At 37.6% G+C, this 27,359-nt stretch overlaps 3 protein-coding genes across 3 annotated transcripts; 1 reads left to right on the top strand and 2 right to left on the bottom strand.

Annotated features, from left to right (window-relative positions):
- Positions 1-887: 887 nt before the first annotated feature.
- LOC131370462 (angiopoietin-related protein 5-like) lies at positions 888-8,783 on the bottom strand. The gene is made up of 7 exons (XM_058417812.1): positions 8,702-8,783; positions 8,389-8,474; positions 6,278-6,383; positions 4,927-5,018; positions 4,413-4,530; positions 2,096-2,281; positions 888-1,924 (listed from the first exon to the last, which is right to left on the bottom strand). Exons 1-7 carry the CDS (start codon positions 8,781-8,783, stop codon positions 1,623-1,625), a joined length of 972 nt encoding a protein of 323 aa, XP_058273795.1. The 3' UTR covers positions 888-1,622.
- A 2,273-nt stretch (positions 8,784-11,056) lies between these two features.
- On the bottom strand, positions 11,057-14,136 carry LOC131370275 (tetraspanin-7-like). The gene has a single exon (XM_058417519.1). The coding sequence runs from the start codon at positions 13,904-13,906 to the stop codon at positions 12,767-12,769; it is 1,140 nt and encodes a 379-aa protein (XP_058273502.1). The 5' UTR covers positions 13,907-14,136; the 3' UTR covers positions 11,057-12,766.
- A 6,815-nt stretch (positions 14,137-20,951) lies between these two features.
- Positions 20,952-27,357, top strand: si:dkey-14d8.1 (zinc finger protein 436). Its single transcript, XM_058416623.1, has 7 exons — positions 20,952-21,162; positions 21,559-21,761; positions 22,027-22,116; positions 22,960-23,055; positions 23,148-23,258; positions 24,540-24,663; positions 25,022-27,357. Exons 1-7 carry the CDS (start codon positions 21,129-21,131, stop codon positions 26,653-26,655), a joined length of 2,292 nt encoding a protein of 763 aa, XP_058272606.1. The 5' UTR covers positions 20,952-21,128; the 3' UTR covers positions 26,656-27,357.
- The last annotated feature ends 2 nt before the right edge of the window (positions 27,358-27,359 follow it).

Below are 27,359 nucleotides of genomic sequence, written 5' to 3' on the forward strand. Positions count from 1 at the left end.
ATACGATAATTAGACAGGCAACGTTGTTTATGAAAATGATCGAAGTAACTTAGTTATATTACCTTAAAATCATCATTTGATTAAGCATACCTGAGTAAGTTTAATGATTAAACACTTTGTCTCGATTTACCTAGTAATGTCTCTTTGTTAGTTTTAATGATTAAAATTTGATTTAGATTTGTCTTAAAAACTAAAGGAAAGAAATCAAGTAAATTTTACCTACCCTTACTGATTAGGAATCAAATGTACTTAATGATTAGGTGCATGGAAAGCAAATGTTTCAAAAAAATTTTCCCACACTAATCACATTTCAGCGCACATAGCGCTCGTTGCATACATATTCTTCGCCTTGCAAGCTTCTGGTTATTTCCAAAAAAGGGTCATGTTTCCTCTCCTCACTTTTGCCTTAGATCATAGAGTTTCTCCAGTTTGTGAAGATAATAGCTTGTCTATACCTTTTGCTTTCACTCTGAAGCTTTCTTTCACTCTGAAGCTTTCTTTCACTCTGAAGTTTATGAAGCTTCATGAGAAGGCCTGCTATAGATTTCTTGTTTAAAATAGATTTTCTGGTCCTCTTTTTTGCTATTCTGTAGTGATAATGGTGTTTGTGAGTTTACTCTATATCGTGTGCTCATCATATCATATCTCCTGCCCTACAGCAGTGCACTGTGCGGCCTTACCTGCAAAAGAGTGCTGGTTTCTTACATGAATCTTACCTTGATAAATGTTTGTTCTGATTTCTTTTACTTCCTCATGTGTGTCTTTTCTATTCATTTTGACAAAAAATGACCCCATTGCTTCTTTACTGGTTTTAGGTGTTTGACTACTGACTGAACTGACATAAATGAACTTTCTTCAAGTCTTTATCAGTGACAATAAACATTAAAGCCTTGAAAGCATTTTATTATTTGCCTCTTCATAATAACAGAACATTATCAAAAGCAAGCATTTTCATACAAAAAAAAAGCATAATAAAGGTACCCATTAGTAACTGTTGTTACTAAACTAACTGAATGTCTAAGTATGGTGATATCTAAGTATGTGTGTTTGGCATGTTTTCTCCCACAATAACTGGACATAACTGGACCTTAAAAAAGGATCTAGTTCTTATCTAAAGTAAAGCTCAGTGTTAGTCATACAGCTTAGTGAAACACAGCATTTATTCCATGAACAATGGTAAAGAAATATTTCATCAACTCCACTCATTTGAAACATAAAATGGAATTAGGATGTCGAAGTCCTGAAGTGTATTGAATATAGCCAACATTTATCATTTTAAACAGAAACCAGTTTAGTAAACAATGTAAATAGTGATTAATATGTAAATAGTCATTTATCCATGCTTAATAACCGTATTATACTGGTGATGGATCAGGAGATGACACCAGTCCTTTGCAGAACACACAAATATTCACACACTAGTTTCATCTCTGGGGAATTTTCTATAGCCAGTTAGCCTACATTCATGTTTATGGACCGTAAAAGGAAACTGGTGAACTTGGAGGAAACCCATGCAAACTGAGATAATATAGACTAATGAAATTGGTGTATGTTTATTGTGTGTTAAAAAATAAAAAGCAACACATCATTTTGTTGCTTGCTGTAGAAGCACAAACCTATGACTACTGAATGATCTTGATCATCATGCGTGTTCTCTTAGCTGAGTATGGCTCAGGGGATTTCCAGGTGTGCCAGTGGAGACCAGATGCCCATCCCCGATTATTTCCCTCAGAATGCCAAATTCCATGCAGGTTAGCTGAGCCACACCGACTGAACCACCAACCTCCACCTTTTTGAGTGCTGCAGCTATTAACTGCAATATCTCCAAAAATGCATGGGGAGCAGCCATCATTGTCACTGTCATTTGTAGTGAAACCATAGCCATTCTGGTCAATGCCTGCATATGCCCCACGGATAGCATCACCTTAGTACAAGAGAAAGTGAAGAAAGGAATGATTACTAAAAAGATTTTTCAAGCATGCAGTTCGATGTAAAATATTAGATCCTGTCCACACGTTGCTGGTTTAAATTATCTTAAAATTTATTTAATGTAGCTTTAAGTACTCAGTCGGATGGGAGAGATTTAATAGTGTACCTGCAGTGCCCGTGTATTTCCCAACATGAAGCCGGTAAGCTGTTTTCTCACTGCCGATCCAAAAATTTTGGTAATTCGCATAGACAGAATTTCCTTCGAAGTCCCACAGGCCTACTCTGAGTGTTGCTTTATGATTCTTGTTTTTGGTTAGAGCCCATATCTTGGCGAGGCCCAGCCAGTGGTCATCTGAAAGGGAGTTAAAATATATATATATATATATATATATATATATATATATATATATATGTACACACACACCCAATGGGTGAAGTATTGAGGATATAACCTGCTCTGAAATCTGCTTCAGAGTCACTAGTCTGAGACTGAATATTGTACAAAGAGAACAATGTTTCACTCCGCTTCAAAAAGATAAAGAATAATGTATTTTCAAGATTTGACTGTGTAATTCCAACATTTTCTATAACTTTATGCAAAAGATTAACATATCTACAGAATAACTACAGAATTAACATCTAAAATGAGTGTCATCAATATTCTAGTCAATCAGTTAATAAATAGATAAATGTTTGAGATAAATAAAGATAAATATTTGGACATTGATATATGGCTGTTAGCTATCTACCGCAGCACATCAGTGTCAGAATTAAATAATAAATATTTATTGCAGTCTTTCAGCTTTAATTTGAGGTTATATACATTCACATCTGGTGAGTGGTTTCTGTTTTCATACTAAGCTTTTTAAAATGGGAAAATTGGCTGGTCATCTGTCATTTCTCATTATTTTACTTACAAGAAAACAAAAAAAAAGGTCTTGAATTGGCATTAGCATTTAGAATCTGTTGCTTTTAGCAACAAAAAATTAAACCCATTACAGAAAAGCAAAAACAATAGGTGTGGCCAAATCAACTATATGGTACATTCTTAAAAAAGAGAATGCACTGGTGTACCTTGGGACACCAAAAAGCCTTGAAAAGCAGCTGTGGTGTGTGTAGGACAGAATTATTATTTCCCTGGTGAAGAAAAACTCCTTCACAACAGTTGACCAGATCAAGAACATGTGCCAAGAGGTCGGTGTATCTGTGTCAAAGTCAACAATCAAGAGAAGACTTCACCAGAGTAAAAACAAAGAGTTTACCACAAGATGGAAAGCCTTAAAAAACAGGAAGACCAGATTAGAGTTTGCCAAGTACATCTAAAAAAACATACTATGGACATACACTACCAGTCAAAAGTTTGGACACATCTTCTAATTCCATGGTCTTTCCTGATGTTTATTTCTTTCTACATTGTAAAACAATGCTGAAGGCGGCCGAAATCCACAATAATGTCCTCTGAACAGTTGATATTGAGATATGTCTGCTACTGATGCTCTGTAAAGCCTTCATAATGGCTCTAATCTGAGGTGATGTTAATTGGTGATTTCTGAGGCTGGTAACTCTAAATGAACTTCTCCTCTGCAGCAGAGGTAAGTTTTGGTCTTGTTTTACTGGGATGGTCTTCAGGTGAGCCAGTTTCATCATGGTGCTTGATGGGTTTTGCAAATGCACTTGACAATACTGTTCTTGCAAGAACTATTCCAGAACACCTGACCTTCGTGTCTTAAAATAACAACTGACTGTTTTTTGTTGTCATTACATATGGATTACTTAAACCATACTACTTACTTAATACTTAATTACCATGTGTGTTATTTCATAGTTTTGAAATCTCCAGTATTGTTCTAAAATGTAGAAAATAAATCCCATTGAATACAAAAACAAAATACAAAAACACTGAATTAAAAGGTGTGTCCAAACTTTTGACTGGTAGTGTATGGACTGATGAGACAAATATTTGTTCCAACTTGTACCAGAATGCTGGTTAGAGAAGAAGATGAAGCAGCAAAGAAACCACATTATCTTATGGCTTGGACATGTAGGGCTGCCAGTGGAACTATTCAAGATAAAGACAAAACTGAAGGCAATTCATCCCAAGAACAAGCAGGAAGTGAAGACAGCTGCAGTAAAGACCTGACAGAGCATCATCAGGAAAGAAACTCAGCATCTGGTGATGCTTCAGGGTTCCAGATTTCAGGCAGTCATTGACCACAAAGAATTTTCAAAATGATTTTTAGCTTGTCTGATTACTAACAGAGTGAATTAAAATCGAAAGTCTGCTCTTTGAGCCCATGATTTCAGTTCCAATACTGTGTGTTAGACAGCTAAAATAACAATACATTTGTCCTGTTATATCCGCGCCTGACTGTACACTGTATATCTATAGCTTACAAAAGTTCAGTCCAAATAATTACTCTAAACATGTCTGCTTTAGTATGTCGGAAATCAGAAGTTGCTAATTCCTAATAGAGAACACTTACAGCGAACATTTCCAAATCCGTTCTTATAGTCTTTCCAGTTCCTTTCAAAGGAAACTTTTCCACCAGACCTCCTCTGGATAACAGTCCAGCCTCCATCCTGTTGCATCAAACAGTAAACCTGCGGAAAGTGTTCAAAACGTCTATGAACAATGGGTAACTTTGTTCAAAGTTAGCATGCAGAATAGACTATGAAATTTACTTTAAATAAATATAAATAAACCTAAAATGTTACATTCAAGTGAACAAATTAACATATTTAGTTAAATTAACCTGTTTACTTTAAATAAATGCTGAATATTTACTTGAAATAAATAATTTAAAATGAGATTTTACGTATAAATATATATATAATATATATAAATCTAATTAACCTTTATTTTAATAAACATGAAATGTTAGCACCAGTGTACCCCACTTATAGCCGTTACTGAAAATTACCAACTTTATTGTATGTTATATGATAAAATTCTTTCAGTTTTGATCCTTGATTAGACTATTTATCAAATGTTAGTACCTGGAAAGGTTTTCGGCTTCCAGATGGCTGAATGTTATAGACACCACTTGATGCATATGGGGATTTTTTTTTAATTGCTGTGCAGTCTGTGCCTGAAATATAAAGAGAGAGAGAGAGAGAGAGAGAGTTATTCTAGTTCTGCTATATAAAAAGAAAAAGTTATCCCCCCCATACTACAAACTCCTCCCCCATGAACCTGTATCTTTCTTCAGAACAAAGACACTAACTAACTCGAAAAATAACTAACCCAATATTAATATAGTACATTAATGCCATTTTACTTTGACACAGAGAATCATGCAAAAGACTACTTGAACTAGTTCCTCTGGATGATTGTAAACTCCAGGTAAACTGAATCCTGGGTTTTACACTGTACATTCCTAAACCCTGACTTAACAGTCTTATTTGCATATTTGCACATTAAAGAAACATGACTGAATAAATACACCGTCTGACTGCAATAAATAATGGCTTGTCTCATGCTTTCACATCAGTGAGAAAAAATGTTTCCACTTGAATACCTTTTAGCCATTTTAACTTTGTTGTGTAGTCGACTAGGCGATCGCTGTTATTCAACCTCTGCTCATTTTTTTCACTCAGGACCTTAAATACTTATTTCTGACTGCCATCCAGTTTGTCCTGGACAGACCTTTTTGAACATAAGTGTAAAAATAAAACTCTCCTCTTCTCACCATTCGATGTGTCTGTCTTCGCAATGGTGCAACTACTATTGACATGAGGCACAGGGTTTCTGCATGTGATATGACAAACACGGTTCAGTTTCTAATCGTGTGTTTGTTGTTAAGCATCTTGCCATAACATTCTAACGCTATTGCAGAATCGCAATGTGGAGTCAAAACTGCAAAAGTGCTGTTACTTCTGCTTCATAGTAGGGGCTCATAAACCTGGGTAAAAAGCAGTGCTAACCCTGTGGGGTTAAGCACAGTGTGGAAAGCCCTTGAATGAATTAAAACGGAATCTATACACCAATTATTTCAGATTAAACTCAGCATGGACATAAATGTACAAGGGTTTTCAACAGGTTTTCCAGTCTCCGTAAAATTCTCTATCGTCATAAAAAGACACGTTTGATTCTTGACACCTATACTTTCCTTAAATATTCTATTATTAAGTGTCTCTCAATTCCTAAGTTCTGTGATTCGCTCTGCGTCTCCTTTCTTTATTGATAAACAGAAAGGTGGAAAATTGTGACACATTTTAACTGACACGCTTATTTATTCATAAGATCCTATCTCTGTATGAAGCTAAAATGAGACAAAGAGAGAGTGAGGAACTAAATGAGAGATAATATTTTTATTTTAGCGTATTTTGTGAATCCATTGTGTCTCACCATCTGCAACCGTCGAAGCCTTCATCCTGACCAGGGAAGTGACCATGCACAGTGACAGTAAGAGAAGTCCGGCCCAGCTAGTCATCATCCTTACTGTGATGATTAACTAAAAGGAAAGAATTAGGCACTGTGTTTCACCACACTGTGAACACAGTAAACACCACAGTGATTTTTATATACAGTGGTAGATTAGCAATTTTATAGTTCTATTAACCACACTATTTTTGTCCTATGTAATATTGCTGGAATCTTTACATGAGCTTGCTACGTCGAACACAGCAGAAACAATTTCACCAGGAAAGCTGTTTTTGGAAACTTTCTTCAGTGCCTTATAATTCTAGCTTCACAATAACAGCTTCATTTAACTGCTCCAAGCTGAATGACTCCTCTGTGTTTTGTTATTGTTAGCTAAACATTTCAAAATTATCCAGATGCATTAACCAGCTGGAAAACATGCTTAACAGTACATATGGCAGACAGTTTTCTTTATTTTCGGCCAGTTAGGCAAATCAGGGTGTAAACCTGGCCTGTCATCGTTCAATACATTGAAAGGAGTTACTTTAAATTTAACATGGTATAGAACCTTTATACCGCACATCCAAATAAACATATAAACTTTGTCAAGTTAGACTTAATATACTCTAAATAGAAGTTTGAGAATAAAAAGCTCTATGGCACTAAATCATGGGAAGATGGTCATCATAACAATGTAATAATAAGTCTGTTATTTAGACAGGTTGATGTAATAACAGAAACCTGATCAACATAAACAGGCATCCGTGTTCAATGTAAGGTGTACTTCAAGGTGAGAATTTTACACACATATTTTACAGTAAGTTGTAACCCAAATGTAATTTGGTTTAGATAGACATTTGCAGATTTTTAGCCATTTCAGTTGGAAATTCAATCACCTCAAAATGTTACTGAATTTGTAGATAGATAGATAGATAGATAGATAGATAGATAGATAGATAGATAGATAGATAGATAGATAGATAGATAGATAGATAGATAGATAGATAGATGGACAGACGGACGGACGGACAGAGAGATAGATAGATAGATAGATAGATAGATAGATAGATAGATAGATAGATAGATAGATAGATAGATAGATAGATAGATAGATAGATAGATACAGAGGGGTCAAGCCTTTTTTTCCCCAAATCAAGTTGCAAAATATTAGGCATGTAGTATATAATCTTATTTAATATAATATATATTTTATAATATTTTATAATATTTTCATAATTATTTTTATAATTTTATAATAATTATAATATTCAATTAAACAAAACAATTATTGCCCATTTTTATCATTTCAATGCACATGCTCATCAATATTGTACAAAATAAAAATAAAAATTCAGTAACAATTCACAACACTAATAGTTTGAACCGTTTAGAGGCTAAATAGTAAATAATAATAAATAAAAAATTCTGAATAAACCCACAACTGTGGAGCTATTTCTTTGTTTACATTCTTCTCTTCTATAATACACAGCAGTAATTATTAGGTAGGGATATATACAGTATCTACATACAGTAAATACGAATTACCTGTGTTTTTAAAACAAACAAGTTTAAAACAAACACGCAAAAACATATAACATTTACGCTGATTACAACTGTGGTCTACATATAATTAAATGCATTAGTATAGTATTAATTATACTGACTATATCAAAGACACATAAAACAAAACCTAAGATAATTTGTAGACGGTCCCTTAGCTCTCCTCCACATTCAAGATAATGTCTTCTCTGGAATTTATACAGCGTCACTTACCAGGGAAAAATACCACAGCCATAGCTGCTTGTCTTGGTTCTGTACCTTTTTAAACCCACTGTTTAATTATAAATGAATAAATAATTCACAAATATAGGCACATGAAACCAAAATTTACTGCATCAACTTAAGGCTACGTTAAAACTACAACTTTTAGTAGTCTATAAACACAGTTAAGAGTAATGGACATGGTCAGAATAAACAATCACACAGTCTGGGTTCTATTTGTGCAAATGACTGTTTGTCTAGAAAAGCGCAGGTGCTCCCTCTAACTCATTTTCCCATACCTTGTTCAAGATAAACAACAAAACACAGAATAGTACCTTCACAGTTCCAGTGTCTGAGGCTTGTTTCAGAGGCAGAAGTAGGGACAGTTTTAATGTAGCAGTCCAAATAGTTGGCCCACCCACTTATTATTATAAACCAGAGCAAACAGCTCTAAATCCCCGCCTGCTAGGAGCATACTCTGTAATAGGACACATGCCAGACAACTTGTGCTCCAAAATTCAGTAGTTTACAACTATCTATATGCGTTTTTGACCCTTAATGTTTCTTTGATATTAATACAAAATTAATACCGTAGACTTACTGTTACTGAAAACATTCCTTTCTCTTCAGGAAGTTGTTTTTGCCTACAGGACTTCAGCTCACTGGGTATTTGTTTGTCACACTGATGTGTAAACTTCATAGACTGTTGTGAGGAATTTCTGAAATACATAACCCAGGCTACCCGGGACCAACAACCATGCCACAGTCAAAAACACTGAGATCACTTTTTTTCCCACTTCTGATGTTTGCTTTGAACTTCAAGTGATGGTCTAGAACTGCATTTGCATGATTTTATAATTTTCGCTGCTTTCACATGACTGGTTGACTGGATACTTATGTGAAAGAGCAGGTGTAAAAGGGTCTAATAAAGTGGCGAGGGAGTGTATGTATGCAGGTAATGTAAGTAGTTTATAAGGCATGGTTTTTCTTGCATTTATGTGTATTTGTGAGCGCCCTTAAAACAGACATTTCTCCATCACATATTTTTAAATAAAATTGTTTTCTTCAAATTGGATGCTAAACTAAATATTAATTTGAAGTATTAGATGTAATATTTAAAAAAAAACTTGTTCATTGTGAACCACAGTGAGCAATAATGACAGACCTGTACAAACCTGACATAAAATTAATTTTAGTTTAGGCCAAAGCTTAACATACACCTAGAAACTTACTAAATATCCCCATATATAATCCTCTTTCTTCACTTAATTTCTGAGTTGCACCAGACACATTTCTAGCAGAACACCCCTTCTACATGATGCTGCCACCCCTATGCTTCACCTGCAAGCTTCAGTCTGGCTTTTAATGCTAGTTTTCTTCCTTTTTTATGTCCATGGAGATACTTTGGTACCTGATGTCTCCAACTCCTTTTTTAGTTCCTTTGTTGTTGTCTTGGGCTTCAGTTGAATGTTTCAGAACAAGGTTTGTTCATCTCTTGGAGTTAATTTGGGTATCTCTCCTCAATGATGCAGTGTCTGTGTGGTCCCAGGATTTTAATATTTCTGTTTGTAGACATTGTTGTTTGGAAATTACTCCTAATTAATCCACATTTCCATAATGAAAATTTACCTCAGGCACACTCCTAAAAAACTCTTAATAGTGACAGTTGGCCAGTCAGAAGTCATTACATAAATTTGTGGAATCTTTCAGTCCGTTTAAGAGAAAGGGTGCATCTCAATCAGCTTCCAGGCTCGCTAGGTCATGAATCAGTATATCGTGTAGACAAATGGCATTCTGGTATTTCTGGTGACTTTCTAATTTCCCCAATAGTCATGTAAAAAAAATCCAAACATATAAAATATTTGTTTTTCATGTCATATAAACTTGTTAGCTCAATCACACATGTGTCTGTCATGGTACAAGCAGGATTGTTGGCTAGCTAGTGGACTTTTTTGAATCATTATACACTTAAAAGTTGTTAGATTCAAACAAACCGTATATAGAATGTCAGATGAAGTTCAAAATCATTAGTTAGTAATTGTGTTAGTAATCATTTGAGAGCTCCACCAATAATAACAGGCCATGGCAAATGAGTCTTCAGGACTGAGAGGACTTTCATGGTAACATGACAAGCTGTATATCTGGTGCTTTTGAAAATATATGTATATCTGGTGCTATTGGTATGTCACCCCCCCAAATAATTCCTAGAACAATGCTCATAGTAGTGCACAGTGGTTACATTTTATTTTACTCTTTTCTTCTTCTTTTTTGGCCAATTTTGTATTTAAAACTATTTCTTATTAAATTACTAGATATCTCTTCCACCACATATTTCTAGTGTACTGGGATCTGTGCCATGGACAAAGAGATTCTTCTGACATTAATAACAAGTGCATAGAAGTGTGTGTGTGTGAGAGAGAGTGTGAGAGAGAGAGAGAGAGAGAGAGAGAGAGAGAGAGAATTTGAATCTGATCAGAAAATTGAGTTAAAAAGAGTAGCATTAAGTTGGTGTACTGGCAGGTTATAAAGCCACTCAGGAGATTAGTCTAGTGTAGGACCTCCTTTTGCAACTAATACAGCATCAATTTGTCTTGGGAATGACAGTAATGCGATACTAAGTCCTGCACAGTGTACAGAAGGATTTTGAGTCATTACTCTTGCAGAACATTGGCCAGGTCACTATGTGATGCTGGTGAAGGGAAACGCTCCTCCAAAACACCCCAAAGTGGCTCAATAATGTTCAGATCTGGTGACTGTGCACTTCACTTTCATATTCGTCAAACCGTTCTGTCACCAGTCTTGCAGTGTCTGTTGGTGCATTATCATCCTGATACACAGCACCACCTTCAGGGTACAATGTTTGAACCATTTGATAGTAGTCCTCCAGAATAGCATATATAGTGCTATAGAAATGGTTACAATAAAACACAGTGTTTTGGTTATAATTTGATTTATTAGCTTACATGAACACTAATATATAGTTTACAAAAGCAGCTTCTTCTTCATAGTTGGCCAAACACATGAAAGCACTCATTTCTTATTCATTAACTACAATATATTATATACAGTATATGAAATAGTCCTCTGAAATGCTCTCCTAGAATATTAACTGGCTGTAACACATCCACAGATCGTATCTTCTCCATTGTCAACCAGAACAGTCGCTTAGGAAATGAAATCCAGCAGGACATCATCTACCACACTGTGTTTAATCTGGGCTTAGAGAAATAGTTGGTGTCATTGTATTGTATCAATAGAAAATTGATAAGTAGAGAAATGATATTTTTTTTAATTATATATGAGAACTTGAGGACCTGCTCCTGAAGATTTAGCTCACCACAAATGCACTCAAACTAAGAAGAATCATTAGCATCATTAGTAAAATTTGTGAGTATTGATAATGACTTAGACAACGGCTTAAGGCTATATAAGTGATTTTCAGCTCTAGCTGTATATAATGAAAACTACAAGTCAAAGCAGAGTATATTATGTTGCCAATTTTCACTCAACAATGAATAAATATACATATAAATCTTCTAATATGTTAAAATCCATAATTCTTTAAAACCCCACCCCCCTTTAATTAGGAATAGTCAATATTATCTATGAGTGGTTTTGCAGATATTACACAAGAGACAGCTTTTATATACATTACAGGTCTGCTTACATTAATCCAGAAAGACAACTGAGAGTACATATGAGGACTACACAGGAGGAGTGTTTATAATACACACGGTTCAAAATCCACAAATTATAATTGCATGGAAATCTTCAGAATTGCATGGCATAACTTGACATGTTGATTTATAATTCTTCTCAAAATGTATCTATTTGACAACAGTTTGGGTTTAGATAACTAGATAACAGTGGGTATCAGAACCGATTGTTTGTGTAGATAGTGAAAGTTTGTACCTTTTAGTATCTTTATGTCAGTCTTTGCACACTTATTGGGCACCACTTAACCTTACTCTGGTTTAATGTATAATGTTATAGCACCTTTCTACCTGATTTGCCAGATTACCTACTATTATTCCATACTGTTGCTATATTCATTGCCATGCAAGCCGTTTTGTTCTTAAATACCCATGCTGAAATTTGTTACCCGGATTTGTCCAGGTGCCATGCAGCCTAAGCTGGGACATTGGAATAGAGCTTAAAACAAATTTAACCATCTACTGGCCAAAATTCTGAAAAGATTATTTACATTTTTTGAGTTTGTAATTGAACGTACTTCTCGTGGCATTAAAAAGCTAGTAGTGAAAGTTTAGCAAAATGTTCATGCTTATTTAAAACCTCTGGCAACATCACAGCATTTCAGTGTCTCAGATTTGTTTTTATTTATTTTATTTTTTTTACTCGTTACTATTATTTTTATTTAACATTACTTTTACATCTTCTATGACAAATTCCAAATGTTTTTTATATTCACTTGGTTTGATTCCTATATCAGATATGGCAATAGAGCTGAACATCCTTTTGCTTTTACCTACTTTTCCAGGTAATGAGATGGAGAAGAACAGGCCAGTTTATGGACAGCCCTGGGTTTAGATGATCCATAGTGAACCACACTGTTGGAAAAGTGCTGGTGGAGAACTATTATTGATCATTCTTTACTGAAAAAAATCCTTTTGATTTAAAACTAAGTTTTATCTACAGTCTAAGTTCATCTAAACAGGGCTTTTCATAGAATAACTGATACTGACCTGGAATTTCTTAGCGGCCTCGCCTATGAAGCTGAGTAGATAGGCGGTTGGCAAGCAGGCATGCCAGAATTATACCTGCCACCTGGGTAAAAGCAAGGGCTAGGACAGCAGCAGCGATGTGAAAGACATTATCATTGACAAAATTAAAGACTTTCTTGAAGCAACCGTTTGCGTGAATCCCCACAAGTTTAGGGCTACCAGGTTTTATTTCAGGCAGCGGCCTGTTATGACAGCCTTTGCGCCGTATGCAACAGCTGTCCGGTACAGACACATAATGCGTGTCATTGTCTGAGCTACTTGTCAGTGAAACAGCATCTAGTATAGCCCAGTCAGACAGGAGCCAGTCATGCCAGCTCTCTGCCCCGCAACACTTCAGCGCCCTCTGAAGGCTGTCCAGAGCATCAGAACGCCCTTCGTCTTCCCCGTAGCCCTCCACTGCCCTCTGTAGCCCGCTGCGGAAACCTCCAGCGATGTCTTCTCTGTAGAAGAGTCCTGAAAGTCCAGCAGCCAATCCCCCCAACAGCACAGCCATCTGGAAGAAGCCAAAGATGCGAAGAAGGCAGGGCAAGTTTGCTGCCACACCCAGACAACCCAGGAAACCCCAGGAGCTAATGGCAGCCCCTGTAGCTAGAAGTATCAGTGGAGCATTGGGATAGTGGTTAGATGAAAGCAGCATGTAGTCAGCCAGGGACGCTTTTGCCCAGACTCCTAGGGTGAAGATAGCCAACCCAGCAGCCCAGAAGAGGCAGCTGAAGATGAGTAGTGCCAGGCGTAGTAGTGGCACAATGCCCACCGCTTGGCAGCATGGTGGGGCAGGGTCTGCCTGAGGCACAGGGGGCGCCAGTGAGGCTTTGGAACCTAGTGACTGGGAGAGACGCTGATGAGGATGATAATGTAGAAGGTTGCGGAGGTTGTTTGGTTCCTGGAAGGAAGAAAGCGGATATCCCGGCAGACCTGAAGGACGACGAGGCACGGCTGATGAGGTGCGTTGTCCCAAACCGTGTGGAGATGAAAGCCTCCGAGCAAAGTGTTGATCTTTTGCACGATGGGGACTCAGCTGAGCAGGCAGCGAATCATAAGATGCAGTCACAAGGGTGCAGCTCATGGTCCTGGCTGCAGCTTTTTCTACTGCTCGCTCCCTCTCTCTCATTTACTCCTCCCTTCTTGCCTGCCTCCTTTGTTTCCCAGCCTCCGCTTGGATCCGTCACCTGCCGTCCGCCCAATCTTTATAGCTAGTCATCAACAGCTAGCTCTCTACTCACACACTCACCGTAAATTGTCCACAATGAGGTGACAGTTGGCAGGCTTATCTTTGTCTGCAGCTCTGCGGTATTTGGAGGTTTATTTCCGACATTTCTTCCACTTGCTTGGTCATACATACTCAATGCTGCTGCAGCGTATATAGTATTTGAGCTGCTAAGTCTGTCTCTTTAACACAAACGTAAGGGGTGGGGGAGTTTAGTGGATGAATCGCTGGGATGTCATCGAGGCACCGCACCTAAAAATTACTACAAAAATGACTACTAAGGATTAGAGTTTGCAGATGTGTGCGATTTACCATTTTATTTCCCCAGGCAACATGTATATATATAATGCCTGCAATGCACTGAGGAGTTATTTTCCATAATGTTTTATACAACATTCCCTGTGTACAAGCAAGCTGACTGAAGCACTCATTTCCAGTCAAAGGCATGTGTGAAGATGTTTTATTTTATTACATTGCCAATTGATACTGTTAACATCCTAAAAGCAATATTTTATCAATGTGTTAAGGAAATAAAATTAATCTGTAATTGCAAAGCATGGATGCACATGATGCACATCCACGTGTTATCAGGTTTAACACTGCAAATGTTTTTCTTTTCCCTAACAGAGATATAGAGATAGAAAAGGTTTATAGTATATCCTATCAAAGTCCACATTCTTGAGCAGTTTCTCATTAGGTGGGACACATTTTTGGAAAAAGTTAATGTTTCAAAATTGCAACACTGACAATGACAACACCTGTACCATGAAACTAATAAAGAGCATTTTCTGATATACCATCAACAAAGTTTAAAAATGTTCTACAAGAAATGTGTAAACACACAAAGTAAATCCTGTACAGAATCCCATATGGAATGTAAAAAGAGCCACACATAGACCCTCAACGCCAAAAACGCTTGAATGGCATTTCCCTCAGCAAGATATATAAATCTCAATCTCTCTCTCTCTCTGTCTCTCTTCCTCTCTCTCTCTCTCAATCTCTCTGTTTTCGAAATCAATTCAACATGGCATTCATCACCCTCCCTCTCTTCGTCCACCCATCCCCAGGAAAGTCATTACTGTCTTTTCCATTAATTAAATGGCCACATGAAATGGAGGCTGGTATTAGAAAAGGGCGGTCATCAATAAACCTGACACAGCACAGGAATCAGGACAGGGTTCCACAGCCAGTAAATGGCAACGTACTAGTGAGAACGTGAACATGGAAGAATATCTACATCATCTGATGTTTTATTTTCTTTTACCATATAAAGGGTGAGTTACAAAGGATATATCCTGCCTCATCTCCTGCTTAATGTCTCACATAAAATGAACATAATCCTTCTATTAAAAAAATCCTGTAAAAAGTGATTTCTTATTCTTTAGCTCTGAGCCGTCAGTGGTTCTTACATGGAGTAAAGCCGGTTTTGAAAGACACTCCAAAGTCAATTGAAGAGTTGAAGTGGGTTTAATCTGGAAAGTTGGTAGTGCGAGTGTAAGCAAGGTAATAAAATAGTATATTAGAGTTTGTTGCATATTAGACAGGGGAAATAAGAATGATTAGTGGAGTCCAGTGATATGTAGAGCATGAATACATCTAAATCCTTACAGACAAATTATAAAAATCAAAACCAAAGAGTCAGTTAAGAGTAGGTTGAAGAAATAGTTACATAAATATAATGATTTCTTGCAGTCCGCTGATGAGGGACTTGGTAAGCCAAAGCTAGATTTTCCATTTCCCAATAGTTCTGAAAACTATAAAGTTATCAAATCATTTAGGTGGGTATTGAATTCAATAAGGAGGATTATTTTGGTTGGCATTTTGCCCAGTATAGTCTTAGGTATTTTTACAAATGCACCATTTTGGCATTTTAAATGACCCCCTGTGTGTTTCGTTGTGTTTCACTTTTTTTAATACAGAAATTGCACCCAAGTGTAAATTAAAGCAACTCAGCATTAGTATTATTTCCTTGCATTTCCAACATTTCTATTGCTGCTGGACCATCATTTGATGTTGCAATGTAGGACAATGAAATCTAGGTAATTAAACACAAAACTATACAGAAATATGCCAGCTTTTTCTGTAAGCAGTCACACATATACAGAATAAACAGGCATACATTTCATTTAAAAGACACAAACATCGATGTTTGTTGAGAATGTTTCATTTCTTAATGTTATCTTTAAAAATGTCAGAGGTAAACACAAAATTAAGCACAATTGTATCAGGGGAATTGAATACAAAATTTAACCGCTCAGTGGTACTGTATCTATTAAGGGAACTTTTACCTGGCTCAAATCTTACAAGCAGGTCATTAATATTACATGAATTTCCTGCTTGCCACATTCACCATATGTCAGGCTAATCTAGCATTCCTTTAAAAAGGAAGACAGATAGAGGATTAGACTGAGGTAAATTACCAAACTGACCTTCTGAAATAAACTCTACATAGCTTTTCAAATTAAAAAGATGTTGCCATATAAAGCTTGAGTTAATGAGAGTACATCCTGCCACATCTCCTGCTCAATGTCTAATAAAGTGAATATGAAAAAATAATGAAAAATGATTCCTTCTTCTTTGGCGTGTCAGTGATTCTTACATTCGGATTTTTCATTGTATGGTGGGTTTTTGCAAAAATAAAGCTGGAAAGTTGTCCCCACCAAGGTGATGATGTCATTGATGCATTAGTTATAGTTCAGAGCAACACTGAGATTTCCTGTGTCTATGAATTTCAGAGAAAATTTGGTACATTTTTTGAGCCATATAAAGATAACGAAGAAATATTTTTTGAGAGCAGTTTGCTCAAGCAACACAAGCTTCACAGTGAAGCAAGATTTACAATTGCTGTTACCTCTGCTGAAAACAAAAACTGAGGAATCTATAAAATCATTGTTTCTCATAAACATTCCGGTCTTGTTGTCGTTGTCATTTTGTCCTATTTCACACCTCCTAACTGCTATCATGCATGCAATGCACGTGTACGCATGCTGAGATATTCTTACAAGGTCGGCTTGTAACTCATGACAGGTTCCAGATGACAAGGAACCTTGGTGGTTATATTAATTTATAGTTTCATTTAGATTTTTATCCACCATTAGCTTGACAGTATATCACTCCTGCTTTGTGTTCAGTGGGATGTTTTTAAAGCAAATCAATATCATAGGTGGCAGAACAAAGCTTCTATATACATGCAGAACAATATTCTATTTCCATTAGTGTAGGTTACAGATTTCAATCTGTAAATGCATATATTGGTCTTCAGAATATTTTAAAAGTCTTATTAAATAGGGCTTTATTTAAATTTAACTGAACAAATAAATAGATTATATACTGGCACAGAAAAGGTATTTTTCTTTTTTTGATTTGTGGGGTAAATAAACATTCACTTCTTTGATTGCTATATATTTTTCTATATGTTTTATTACTATAATAACAGTTACTATTTAAACAAAACCCTGAATATTAGGTTAACTTCAAATAACCCAACCAAAAATACCCTTTATCAGTTATTTAAAATAATAATAATAATAATAATAATAATAATAATAATAATAATAATAATAATAATAATAATAATAATAATATTTGTGGAAGATCATAAAAATAACTAATGAACAGTTATCCTGTCTAAATTAATAAGTATTTGGCTACTTCAATTATTTCAACTATTCTAATCATTAAAAAATCATACTGGTCTCTGGAATTTGACTTTGTGAGCTAGTTCTGTATATTTGGCCTTTGAAATAACTGTGTATAAATATATCAAACAATATTTAGTTTGTGCAAGTACAAAAGAAGCATTTGTTATTTATATATGTGGTAGATTGATATGATATGATATGATATGACATGACATGATATGACATGATATGATATGGTGAACAAAGCTGCATGTCTCTTTAAGGATTTCATTACTTTCCAAAAATAGAAGGACTGCCACCACTAGCGGTTATATTACTCAAGAAATAGTCAGACATGGCCATTTACTAGCGCTGAGGACCCTAAAACCTTGCCAGTGTGAAACAATAAATTCAGCAGTCGACCTTGCTTTAAACACTTTATAAATTAACTCGGCCAACTCTGCAGTAAAGCAGGGGACAGCCTATTTTTCACTTGCAACAAGCATGTTTATTAACAACAAGCACATAGACGTGAAATATTCAAGTTTCAATCCGGAATCAGGTTTTCTGAATCGAGATAGATATACAAGGTACATGAGATAAGAGATAAGATAGATAAGATAAGATAATCCTTTATTTATCCCACAGTGGGGAAATTTGCAGAGTTACAGCCAAAAAGGGATAGCAGCTAAAGAAAACGATAAAGTAAAACAGATGCAAGGTGACTTGAAATTATAAGAGATATTATAGAGAGACATAACAAAGACTTATCATAAAAGATAAATCAAAATAAGAAAATTACATATCAGTATGCAATACTACTACTACTACTACTACTACTACTACTACTAATAATAATAATAATAATAATAATAATAATAATAATAATAATAATAATTTAGAATCTGTTATAAAAAAATATCAGATTCATGAGTGGTCATGAAGAAATGCTTGTCTATCTTGTCTAACTGTTTAAGTCTGGGTGTGCTGAGAATCACATATTGTTTTTAAAGTTATATAGTGGATTTTTCTTCCTCAACAAGAGCACCTAATAGGTCAATGTAAGTTGATTCTTTGTGACGTTATCTAAGGCAACTGCACATGCTGAAGGTGGATAATTAACAGGTAAAACAATCAACATGAAACTAGGATCAAGTGTAACAGCAACAGATAATAAACCTAAACTGCTGAAGGCACTGAAGTGTTTACACACACATACAGAGACTGCAGCTCCAGCCCATTAGCTTTTTCTGTCTGCTCTATAAATGTTATAACACTTCAAACCGGCATCATTTAACCAGGTTACTTACTAAAACATACTAGTCTAAAGTCTAATGTAAATGATCACTGCATTTTTCCATGCACGTTTGAACATCTATAACCTGTTTCAGGTCTTTTTTTTATCTTGCAGGTCTTACAAGTTTTGATGGTACATTAAGTAAGATTTGTTCCTATCTGTCAAGCTTGGGTCTTTAACAGTTAAGTAGGTGGAGCTGAATTACATTTTGAGAGCTCCTTTCTCACCCTTGTACAAAAATGTTCGCCCCCACGACCTAGAGTTAGTATGCTAACTAGACTTATGCTTCATCATAGGGAAAGTTGTAATTTATAATTCCCCACGTACAACTGGGTAAAAGTCCTAAAAAACACACTCTCAACATGAAATTTCAACTGGTCAACGTCTCATACACAGTTTCCTTTCTCATTTACAGAGCGTGCTATCAAATCACCATGGCTGCTCACAGTGTGAACAGTGTAAAGTGCCTTTTCTCTACTGTTAAATTAGTTTATAGCAGTATCAGCTTCATTTCAGTTACAATCCAGACATAGTAACTTGATTAAGTCGATAACATTGACCATACTAATCACTGTTTGAGAAGGTAATCATGAATATGTTACATTAGATTTAGAGTTATTACTAATTTTAACCAGCTTGTTGCTAGCACTACTTGATATGTTCTGCTGGTTAGCTTGTTGCTTGTGTTACTCACAATTGTCCACTATTATTGCTGCAATTTCCGTCCACAGTTCATACATTAATGTTTGAAGTTCACCTTTACCAGGCCAAGGATTTAAAATGTAATAGCTTCTGGTTAGTAACAGGAATCTCTTTCACTTGTTATTTCTTTAGACTTACACTGGCAGCCTGCTTTAATAATTAGACCTGAGAAATTTACAGGTGACTGACTAGTTTTAAGACACAATTAATTTTAATATCGAGTCTTTTGTACCCGATTGTAGTTTGCTGAAATGAGTATTCCAAAGGTACCCAGATCAAATCAATATTGTTTTTATATATTTGGCCTCATGTGATAGGACCATTCTCAACGAGTCTCATTACTGCTCAGCAGATTGTCAGTTAACGGACAGGTACTGAAAGCAAGCGAAGTATCTTGAGATGAAAGAAAATTTGCTTATATCTTTACAAAAATACACTTTCACAAGGCGTTCGGATGAAGAAAAGAAAAGAATCAAGGAGCTTGGAGCAGATCGACCCAATGTGCAAATTCAGCATCAGTCAAGTGATGGCGGTCGAGCTTACACTCGGTGCTTTTCCAGCACTTCTTACTGAATGCATTGGCCATGCTGTCAGTGGAAAAGAGACTGGTGACTGAGATGACCGACTTTAACCAGAAGGGCATTGACAAATTGGCAAGTCAGAAAGAAAGAAGGCCTTTGATTAGGCAACTTTCCAGTGTGTGTGTGTGTGTGTGTGTTTTAATGATTACTGTCATTACTTCATTACTGATAATAAACCCACATTGAAGTCAAATACACTGATTCATAGTACATTTATTGCAAGCTTTAACAGTTGACTTTAACATTAACATTGTCAATATTTTATCTTCGCAGTAATGATACATAATCACCTGATAAATGGCTATTTACAGTCCTGCATAACAGTTTGTCTGGGCTCCACACTTCCATTCGGTGTGCTTCAATGCATTTTAGATGCATCTGAGAGAGGTTTAAATTAAATTACATAGTATAAATTACAATTATAATATATATAGCATCATTTAAGGTATAACGAATGAAGGAAAAGCTAAAATGCAGCGAGGAGTTTGATGACAGTGACAGTGTGCATCGTTCTCCTCTGTTACATGACTTGTAAGGATGTCCCACTACTTGCATCCTGTTTTCCTACACACTCAAATGTATGTACTATTTCTTTGCAAAAAAAGAGTACACACTTTCATTACATAGCATAAAATTGGGACGTAGCATGATGAGAATTGGGACATTTTAAAATGGCGCCAGAGGAAGAAGACCACCAGTCGGTCATTTCACCTCCAGGCCTGAAGAGGGCACGCGCCGGTGAAAAGACTAGCAACAAAAGTGTTTTCTGGTTTGTGCAAGTGATGTGTTTCTTTATGTACGCTGCTTCGGTCAGCTTCACGACAATTAGTAGTTAGTTAGTTAGTTAGTTAGCGGTCAGCTCTTATGTGATTCTGACCATCGTGGAAAAAATAAAACGCACACGTCGTTTCCTTTATACGGACTTGATGGAAATGGCCACCTCGGAGGTCCAGCAGAAAAGTAAGTCTAAAACCTACAACCTGAAGAAGCTTAGCTGGAAGAGCTAAACGCTTTGGCGTTTGAAAGAATACTAAATTGCTCCCTAAAGGATATATAGTGTGCTTCATGGGCTGTAGGAGTCGTTACTGCACACCCTAAGTAGTGCGCTTGTATAGGGAGTGTTGAGGCATTTGTAACTCGGCCATAGTGAAGCTGGCTAACAACATTGCTTTCTGTCAACAGACAGTTATTTTGATAGCAATATGACTTTGTGTTCGTGTTAGTATTGTGATTCAACTTGTTTGAGGAATTAAACATAACAAGATTTCAATGCTGAGTATTTAAAAATAAATAAAAATAAAAATAAAAATTGTACACAAATGACCAAAGCGCTGTGTTTTGGCTCGTGTGTTGCAGCCGGTGCACTGCCCCTCTCTGCCCTGCGCCTCGTGGTGCCGCCGCTGCGCCTCATGTCTGCTTTCCTCTGGCAAGTGGTTCAGCGCCGCAACGTTACTCAATACGGCAAACTCGAGCAGTTTGTCATGCTGGTGTCAGAAACAGTACCGGACATCATGAGTCAACATCTGCTTAATAAACTGGTCTTTCATTTAAGGAAAAAGGTACGGTGAGCAACATCTGAGCACATCTGGGTTTATTGCTCCATTCTGCATCTAAGTTAAGTTGTCTTTATTTGTCACATATGTATTACTTTCCTCGCATATCCTATCCGGTTCAGAGCGCAGGGATGCAACTCCCCTGGAGCAGGGTGGGTTGGGGCCCTTGCTCAAGGGCCCAACAGTGGCAGCTTGGCAGTGCTGGGGCTCGAACCACTTGATCTACCACCTCCCCCTGATCTGATTTGTTGTCCTGTGTGTTTTCTTGCAGATGATATTAGAGCTGTGTTTTAAAGACAGGACACCTGACGTATGGATCATTCAGGCGCATTTGGACACGCTACGCAACCTGACTCACAAAGTAGGTGTGGTTGTTTGCTGTTTATAAACTCACTCAGTGTCATGTAGGTCAGACCATAATATGGTCTATGTATCCATCTATCCATCCGGCTCACCATAATAGGACATATTGGGGAAGATCTGTCATCTGGTCTTTTTCACCGACTGTCCAGTTTTAATGAGCTTGTGCTTAATGTAGTGTCATATCCCTGTTCATGGCTAACAACCTGATGCGATCTTCTGCCGTTGTAAGCCTCAAGGTTTGACATTCTTATATGCTTTACCATGTGGTTAGGTAGTGGTCACCATCACCATAGCCTTCCTGTCAGCTTCAAACATCTAGCTATCTAGCTCAAGTCAAGAAGCTTTTATTGGCATTTCAACAATATATAGCTGATGCAGTACACAGTGTTTCTCCAGGACCCTGGTGCTACATAAAACAACACGGCTACATAAAACAACAGAGAGCTAAGAACTAAATATAAGTTGTTCTAGCTACATAAATGGCATTGTGTGCAAACAGTGCAAGACAAACAATACAAAACACTACAGGAGAGATACACAAAAAAAAGCGCAGACCACTTTATTATGTCCAAGATGTTTGATGTAAATATTAACTGAAGATCTGTTTCTGAATGATTTTGTGTCTTGTGCGTCTGGCACATGATTGGCTGATAGAATATGAATGAAGTGATGTACATGTGTTCCCAGTAAGGTGTGTATAAAATCTAGCATTCAGAATGAATAAATGTAAAAGATAACTGTGGTCCTGGGTCTGTGTCCTCTTTTTAACAGTTCCAGTTGTCTTTATGTGTTTATCAGTTGGTCTAACTGTGTATTATATATTTTTTTTAATTTCTTACAGTGCAAGGACATAGAGAGTGAAGTCATGAATAACAAATTTATAAAGATGATCCATAACATCTTGGAGGACACAGATAAGAGGGAGAGCTTCCTGCAGGTTAGACATGGATCTCTTCTCTCTCTCTCTCTCTTCTGTCAGTCCGTTCAGCCTCGTTACAGCCTGATGTCATGCTCTTGTTCTCTCCACAGAACGTTCTTCCTGTAGAGTATGGATCTGGATATGATGCCGTCCTGCAGAGCTTAGCCTGGGAGTTTCTAACTCGAGTGGACGAACTCCTGCCTGTCCCCAACCTCAAAGAGGTACGCCTTTATTTAGCGTACATGGGCGAATAATTTATCAATAACCAATTCAGACACCAAAGCAATGACAAAGTCTGTTCACGTGAGATGGATGTCAATACAGATCAGAGTTTTTTTGACAGAGTTGCTCTCTGATAAGTTCATAATTGTTTTAAACACACAATCCTGGAAAAAGCAGCTGACATCATTTACAAGTACAGCAGCAAGTGATGTATCTGATTATTGATGTGTTTTTATTTGGGTTTGTATTTTAAGAAATTGATTTTGTAATGTGAGAAGGCTGGATAGTCTTGAAATACATTTAATTTACACATTGTTTACTTCCATATCAGTAGATATAATGCACTCACCATGTGCAAATTAAGCTATTAGCTTAGTAACACACCTAGCTATCATAGCATGCCATGTAATTTCCTGTCAGTTACTTAACACTGTGTAGACATGTAGTTCTAATATTTTTGTCATCAATACAGATGCCTGAACGGCTTAAAATGCTAAAGGCTTGGTTTTGCCTTGTTTTGCATACATGGTTAAACATTTAGCAACGTTTGTTTCGCCTCTACAATAAAATATTTGTATACACCCTTTGAAAAGAAAGTAGTGATAATGCGTATTTTGAAGCAGAAATAAACTGGTCCATCAATCCACGATTGCGTCCCTATTCTCATATCTCAGATGGCAGACGCCATCTTGATTGTTATAGCCAATAATAATTAATAGTAATAAAAAAAAAAAAACATTGAAGGTGTAGTAGCGTATACCCAACACAATTTAGAGGCAGTGGTGGCTCATGGGTTGTTGATTGGAGGATCGGGGTTCAAGCCCCAGCACCACCAAGCTCCACTGTTGGGCAATTGAGCAAGTACCTTAACCCTCTCAGCTCCAGGGGCACCTTTATCATAGCTGCCCCTGTGCTCTGACCCCAACTTCCTCAGCTGGGATACGGGAAGAAAAGAATTCCACAGTGCTGTAATGTATGTGTGGTGGTGATAAAGGCTTCATCACTACAACAACCACTCAAAATGCTTGTAGGAGGTTTTGCATTTGTACTTGCATACTGTTATTTTCAAGGTATCACATTTCCATGTAGATTGTGTGCTGCATTTAACAGTTTCTGTTTGAATAAACAGCTTAAATAAACACTGTCAAAAATTATGCCAAAAGTAATGACAATGACCCGCATGTAAGCATGGACATACACATCCATGTTATATATCATTTGAGCATGAATGTAAGACATTTGGGATGTTTTTAAATCACGGTGTCATGTCATTTCTTCAGACAGCCTCGTGGCTCTGTGGTGGTCTCTCTGCCATGGAAGACATCGTCCAGCCACTCTCTGACCCTGTGGAGCTACGGGATGTACTACAGCATTTCGAGACCAAAAGGACTAAAACCAGAAATGGTAAGCATGACAGCATTATAATTTTAACTCTTATCCTGGGGTTTAATGGTAAGTTTAGTGTATTTTCTGGTCTAGTAACTGTGTCTTATCTACACCTTTGACTGTATAGAGTGTACGCTTGCACCCAGCTGAGTAAGCACTTAAAAAAGCCAGGGGATTTCACCCATAGTTCACTTTTTTGTGGTTGGGTATGATATTTTCATCATCAGACTAAAGCTAAAAATTCAGACATCTATTCCTAGGCATTTTCAGGGATTTATGATGCCAGATTATTATTGTTTTTCTGCTCTAAGTTAGATATACTATGACCGCCTCAACCTTCACAACAAATCCATTTTTTCTCTCTCGCTGAAAACAGAGCCAGTCTTGTCTTCAGCTTCCCTTCAACAAGAGATGGTGTTGCCTGCCAGTTCTATCCCGCAAGAGAAAATCCTGCCTCCCTCATCCATTGCACAAGAAACCATTATTATCGCACAAGCACTTAGTGAAAATCAATCTGAATCTGACCGCGCAGCAGCCACTATAATGAGCCCCGCCCACAGTGACAACGAGGAGACAGAGCCTTTAGACAGCATGACCACGGAGGTCGAGACAGAACTGCAAGAAGAGGCTGTTTACCAAGAGAACAGTACAGGGATGTGCGAAGTCCAGCAGATCTACCTCACTGCAGACGGCTCTACCGTTATTGTTTCAGAATTGGACAATGGCGGAGAGGAAGCGTCTCAGCTGCAGTTTCTAGAACAGTCAGATGCAGTGGACACTCCTGAGGTGAGGGAAATAAGCATGGAGGAGTGGATCTCGGAAATAGCAGGGAAAGTTCTTCCTCTGTCAGTCATGCCTCCTTCCTCTAATATAGACATCCTTGCAGAGGAAACGGCGTTCATTCCCATTATTGAAAGACCCCCATCTATAAAGTCCATCATCAACAGAAAAAGCTCCCCTACTCAAGCAGCGGCCAGCAGAAAGGTGATCACTGTCCCTGCAGAGTCTCAGGCGAACCTAGACACAGATGAGAAGAAGCACACGTGTCGTGTGTGTAAGAAGGAGTTTCGTTACGAGTGCCAGCTGAAGAATCACATGCGCACACACACCGGAGAAAGACCGTTCCAGTGCTCCGACTGTGGCAAAAGCTTCCGGTGTCTCAGTTTCCTGTCCAGTCACATCAAAACACACTCACTGTCCAGACCGTTTAAATGCACGCAGTGTGCCAAGACCTTCCGCAAGAAAGCCGACCTCATCAAGCACGTCCGCGTACACACTGGGGAGAAGCCGTACAAGTGCAATATCTGTAGTAAGAGCTTCTCACAGGGCTCGTACCTGAAGATTCACCGCGAATGTCACACATCAGAAAACCTGCACCAGTGTCCACACTGTGAGAAATTCTTCCCTACTGCGTTCAAGCTGGCGGTACACATTCGCTACCATTCGATGGCGCGCTCCTACACGTGCAACGTCTGCGGTAAGAGCTTCATCTACGCCAGCCTCCTAAGGAGACACAAGGGCTATCACATGGGTGAGCGCAAGTACCTGTGCACTATATGTGGCAAGTCCTTCGTGTACATGTTTGACCTGAAGAAGCACCAGCGCAACCACGAGAAGCCTCGTGTGCGTATCCCGTGCAGGTTGTGCCACAAGACGTTTGCGGGGCCAGAGATGCTGCGCTGCCATCTCCGCATCCATACAGGAGAGCGGCCCTTCGGCTGCAAGGTGTGCGGCAAAACCTTCTCGCAGATCGGCAACATGAAGAGGCACGAGCGCGTGCACACGGGCGAGCGGCCGTATGTCTGTACCGAGTGCGGGAAGACCTACAAGCACTCGTCACACTTGAAAAACCACATGCTGAACCACACAGGCGAGCGGCCGTGGCGGTGCGCACAATGCGGAAAAAGCTTCAAGTTCCAAGGGCCATTGAAGAAGCACGAACAAACGCACCTAGCTGAGCGGGCTGAACAAACCCGTGGGCGCAAGAGGCATGAAAACAAAAATCCTTAAAGGATGTGGGCAGAATTTCGACCTTTTGTTGTATTAAAGGAATTCTGAATTCCAGTTTGATGTATATTTATATATATATATATATATATATATCCAGAACCTGGATCAGCTTTCCTGAAGGTCAGACCTTCTTGTAGGAACATCGGAAAGGTCACGATTTGGTGGCGTCTGGTTTAAAGGAAATCGACGCTGATCATTGAGTGAGTTGATTCACTTAAGAGTTAAGTGAAAGATCAACAGTAAGATGGGACTTGCCATAGAAGTCTGGTGGCTCGTAACAAGTATAAGGATAAATATGCGTATGTAAGATAGAATTTCAGTGTGAGATTTAGGAGTATTTCACAAGTGGGTGCTTTCATACCTAGAAATCATATTTTCATATTTGTTTTTTGTTTGTTGGTTTAATTGGCACCATTTCTTTAAAATTATGATGAGAACCACCAGAAATACTAAACCTATTTTTGTAATGATCTGACAGACTTGTGTTGCACAGGAGATATTTCTTCTATAAGGAACAATGATCAAGATGTTAGTAAATGATCAAGATATTAGTAATATCCCAAACTCCTCATGTGCTCCTTCATGTGATTCCTTTTCCAGAGTCTTCCTTTGAAGAAAATATTGAGGTGATGTTAAAAAAAAAAACAAAATCACACCTCACCATGATACAGATAATAAAAGAAAGCCTGTGGTTTAACATTGTG

Source organism: Hemibagrus wyckioides, linkage group LG19 (genome assembly GCF_019097595.1).
Source record: "Hemibagrus wyckioides isolate EC202008001 linkage group LG19, SWU_Hwy_1.0, whole genome shotgun sequence".
Taxonomy (NCBI): Eukaryota; Metazoa; Chordata; class Actinopteri; order Siluriformes; family Bagridae; genus Hemibagrus; species Hemibagrus wyckioides.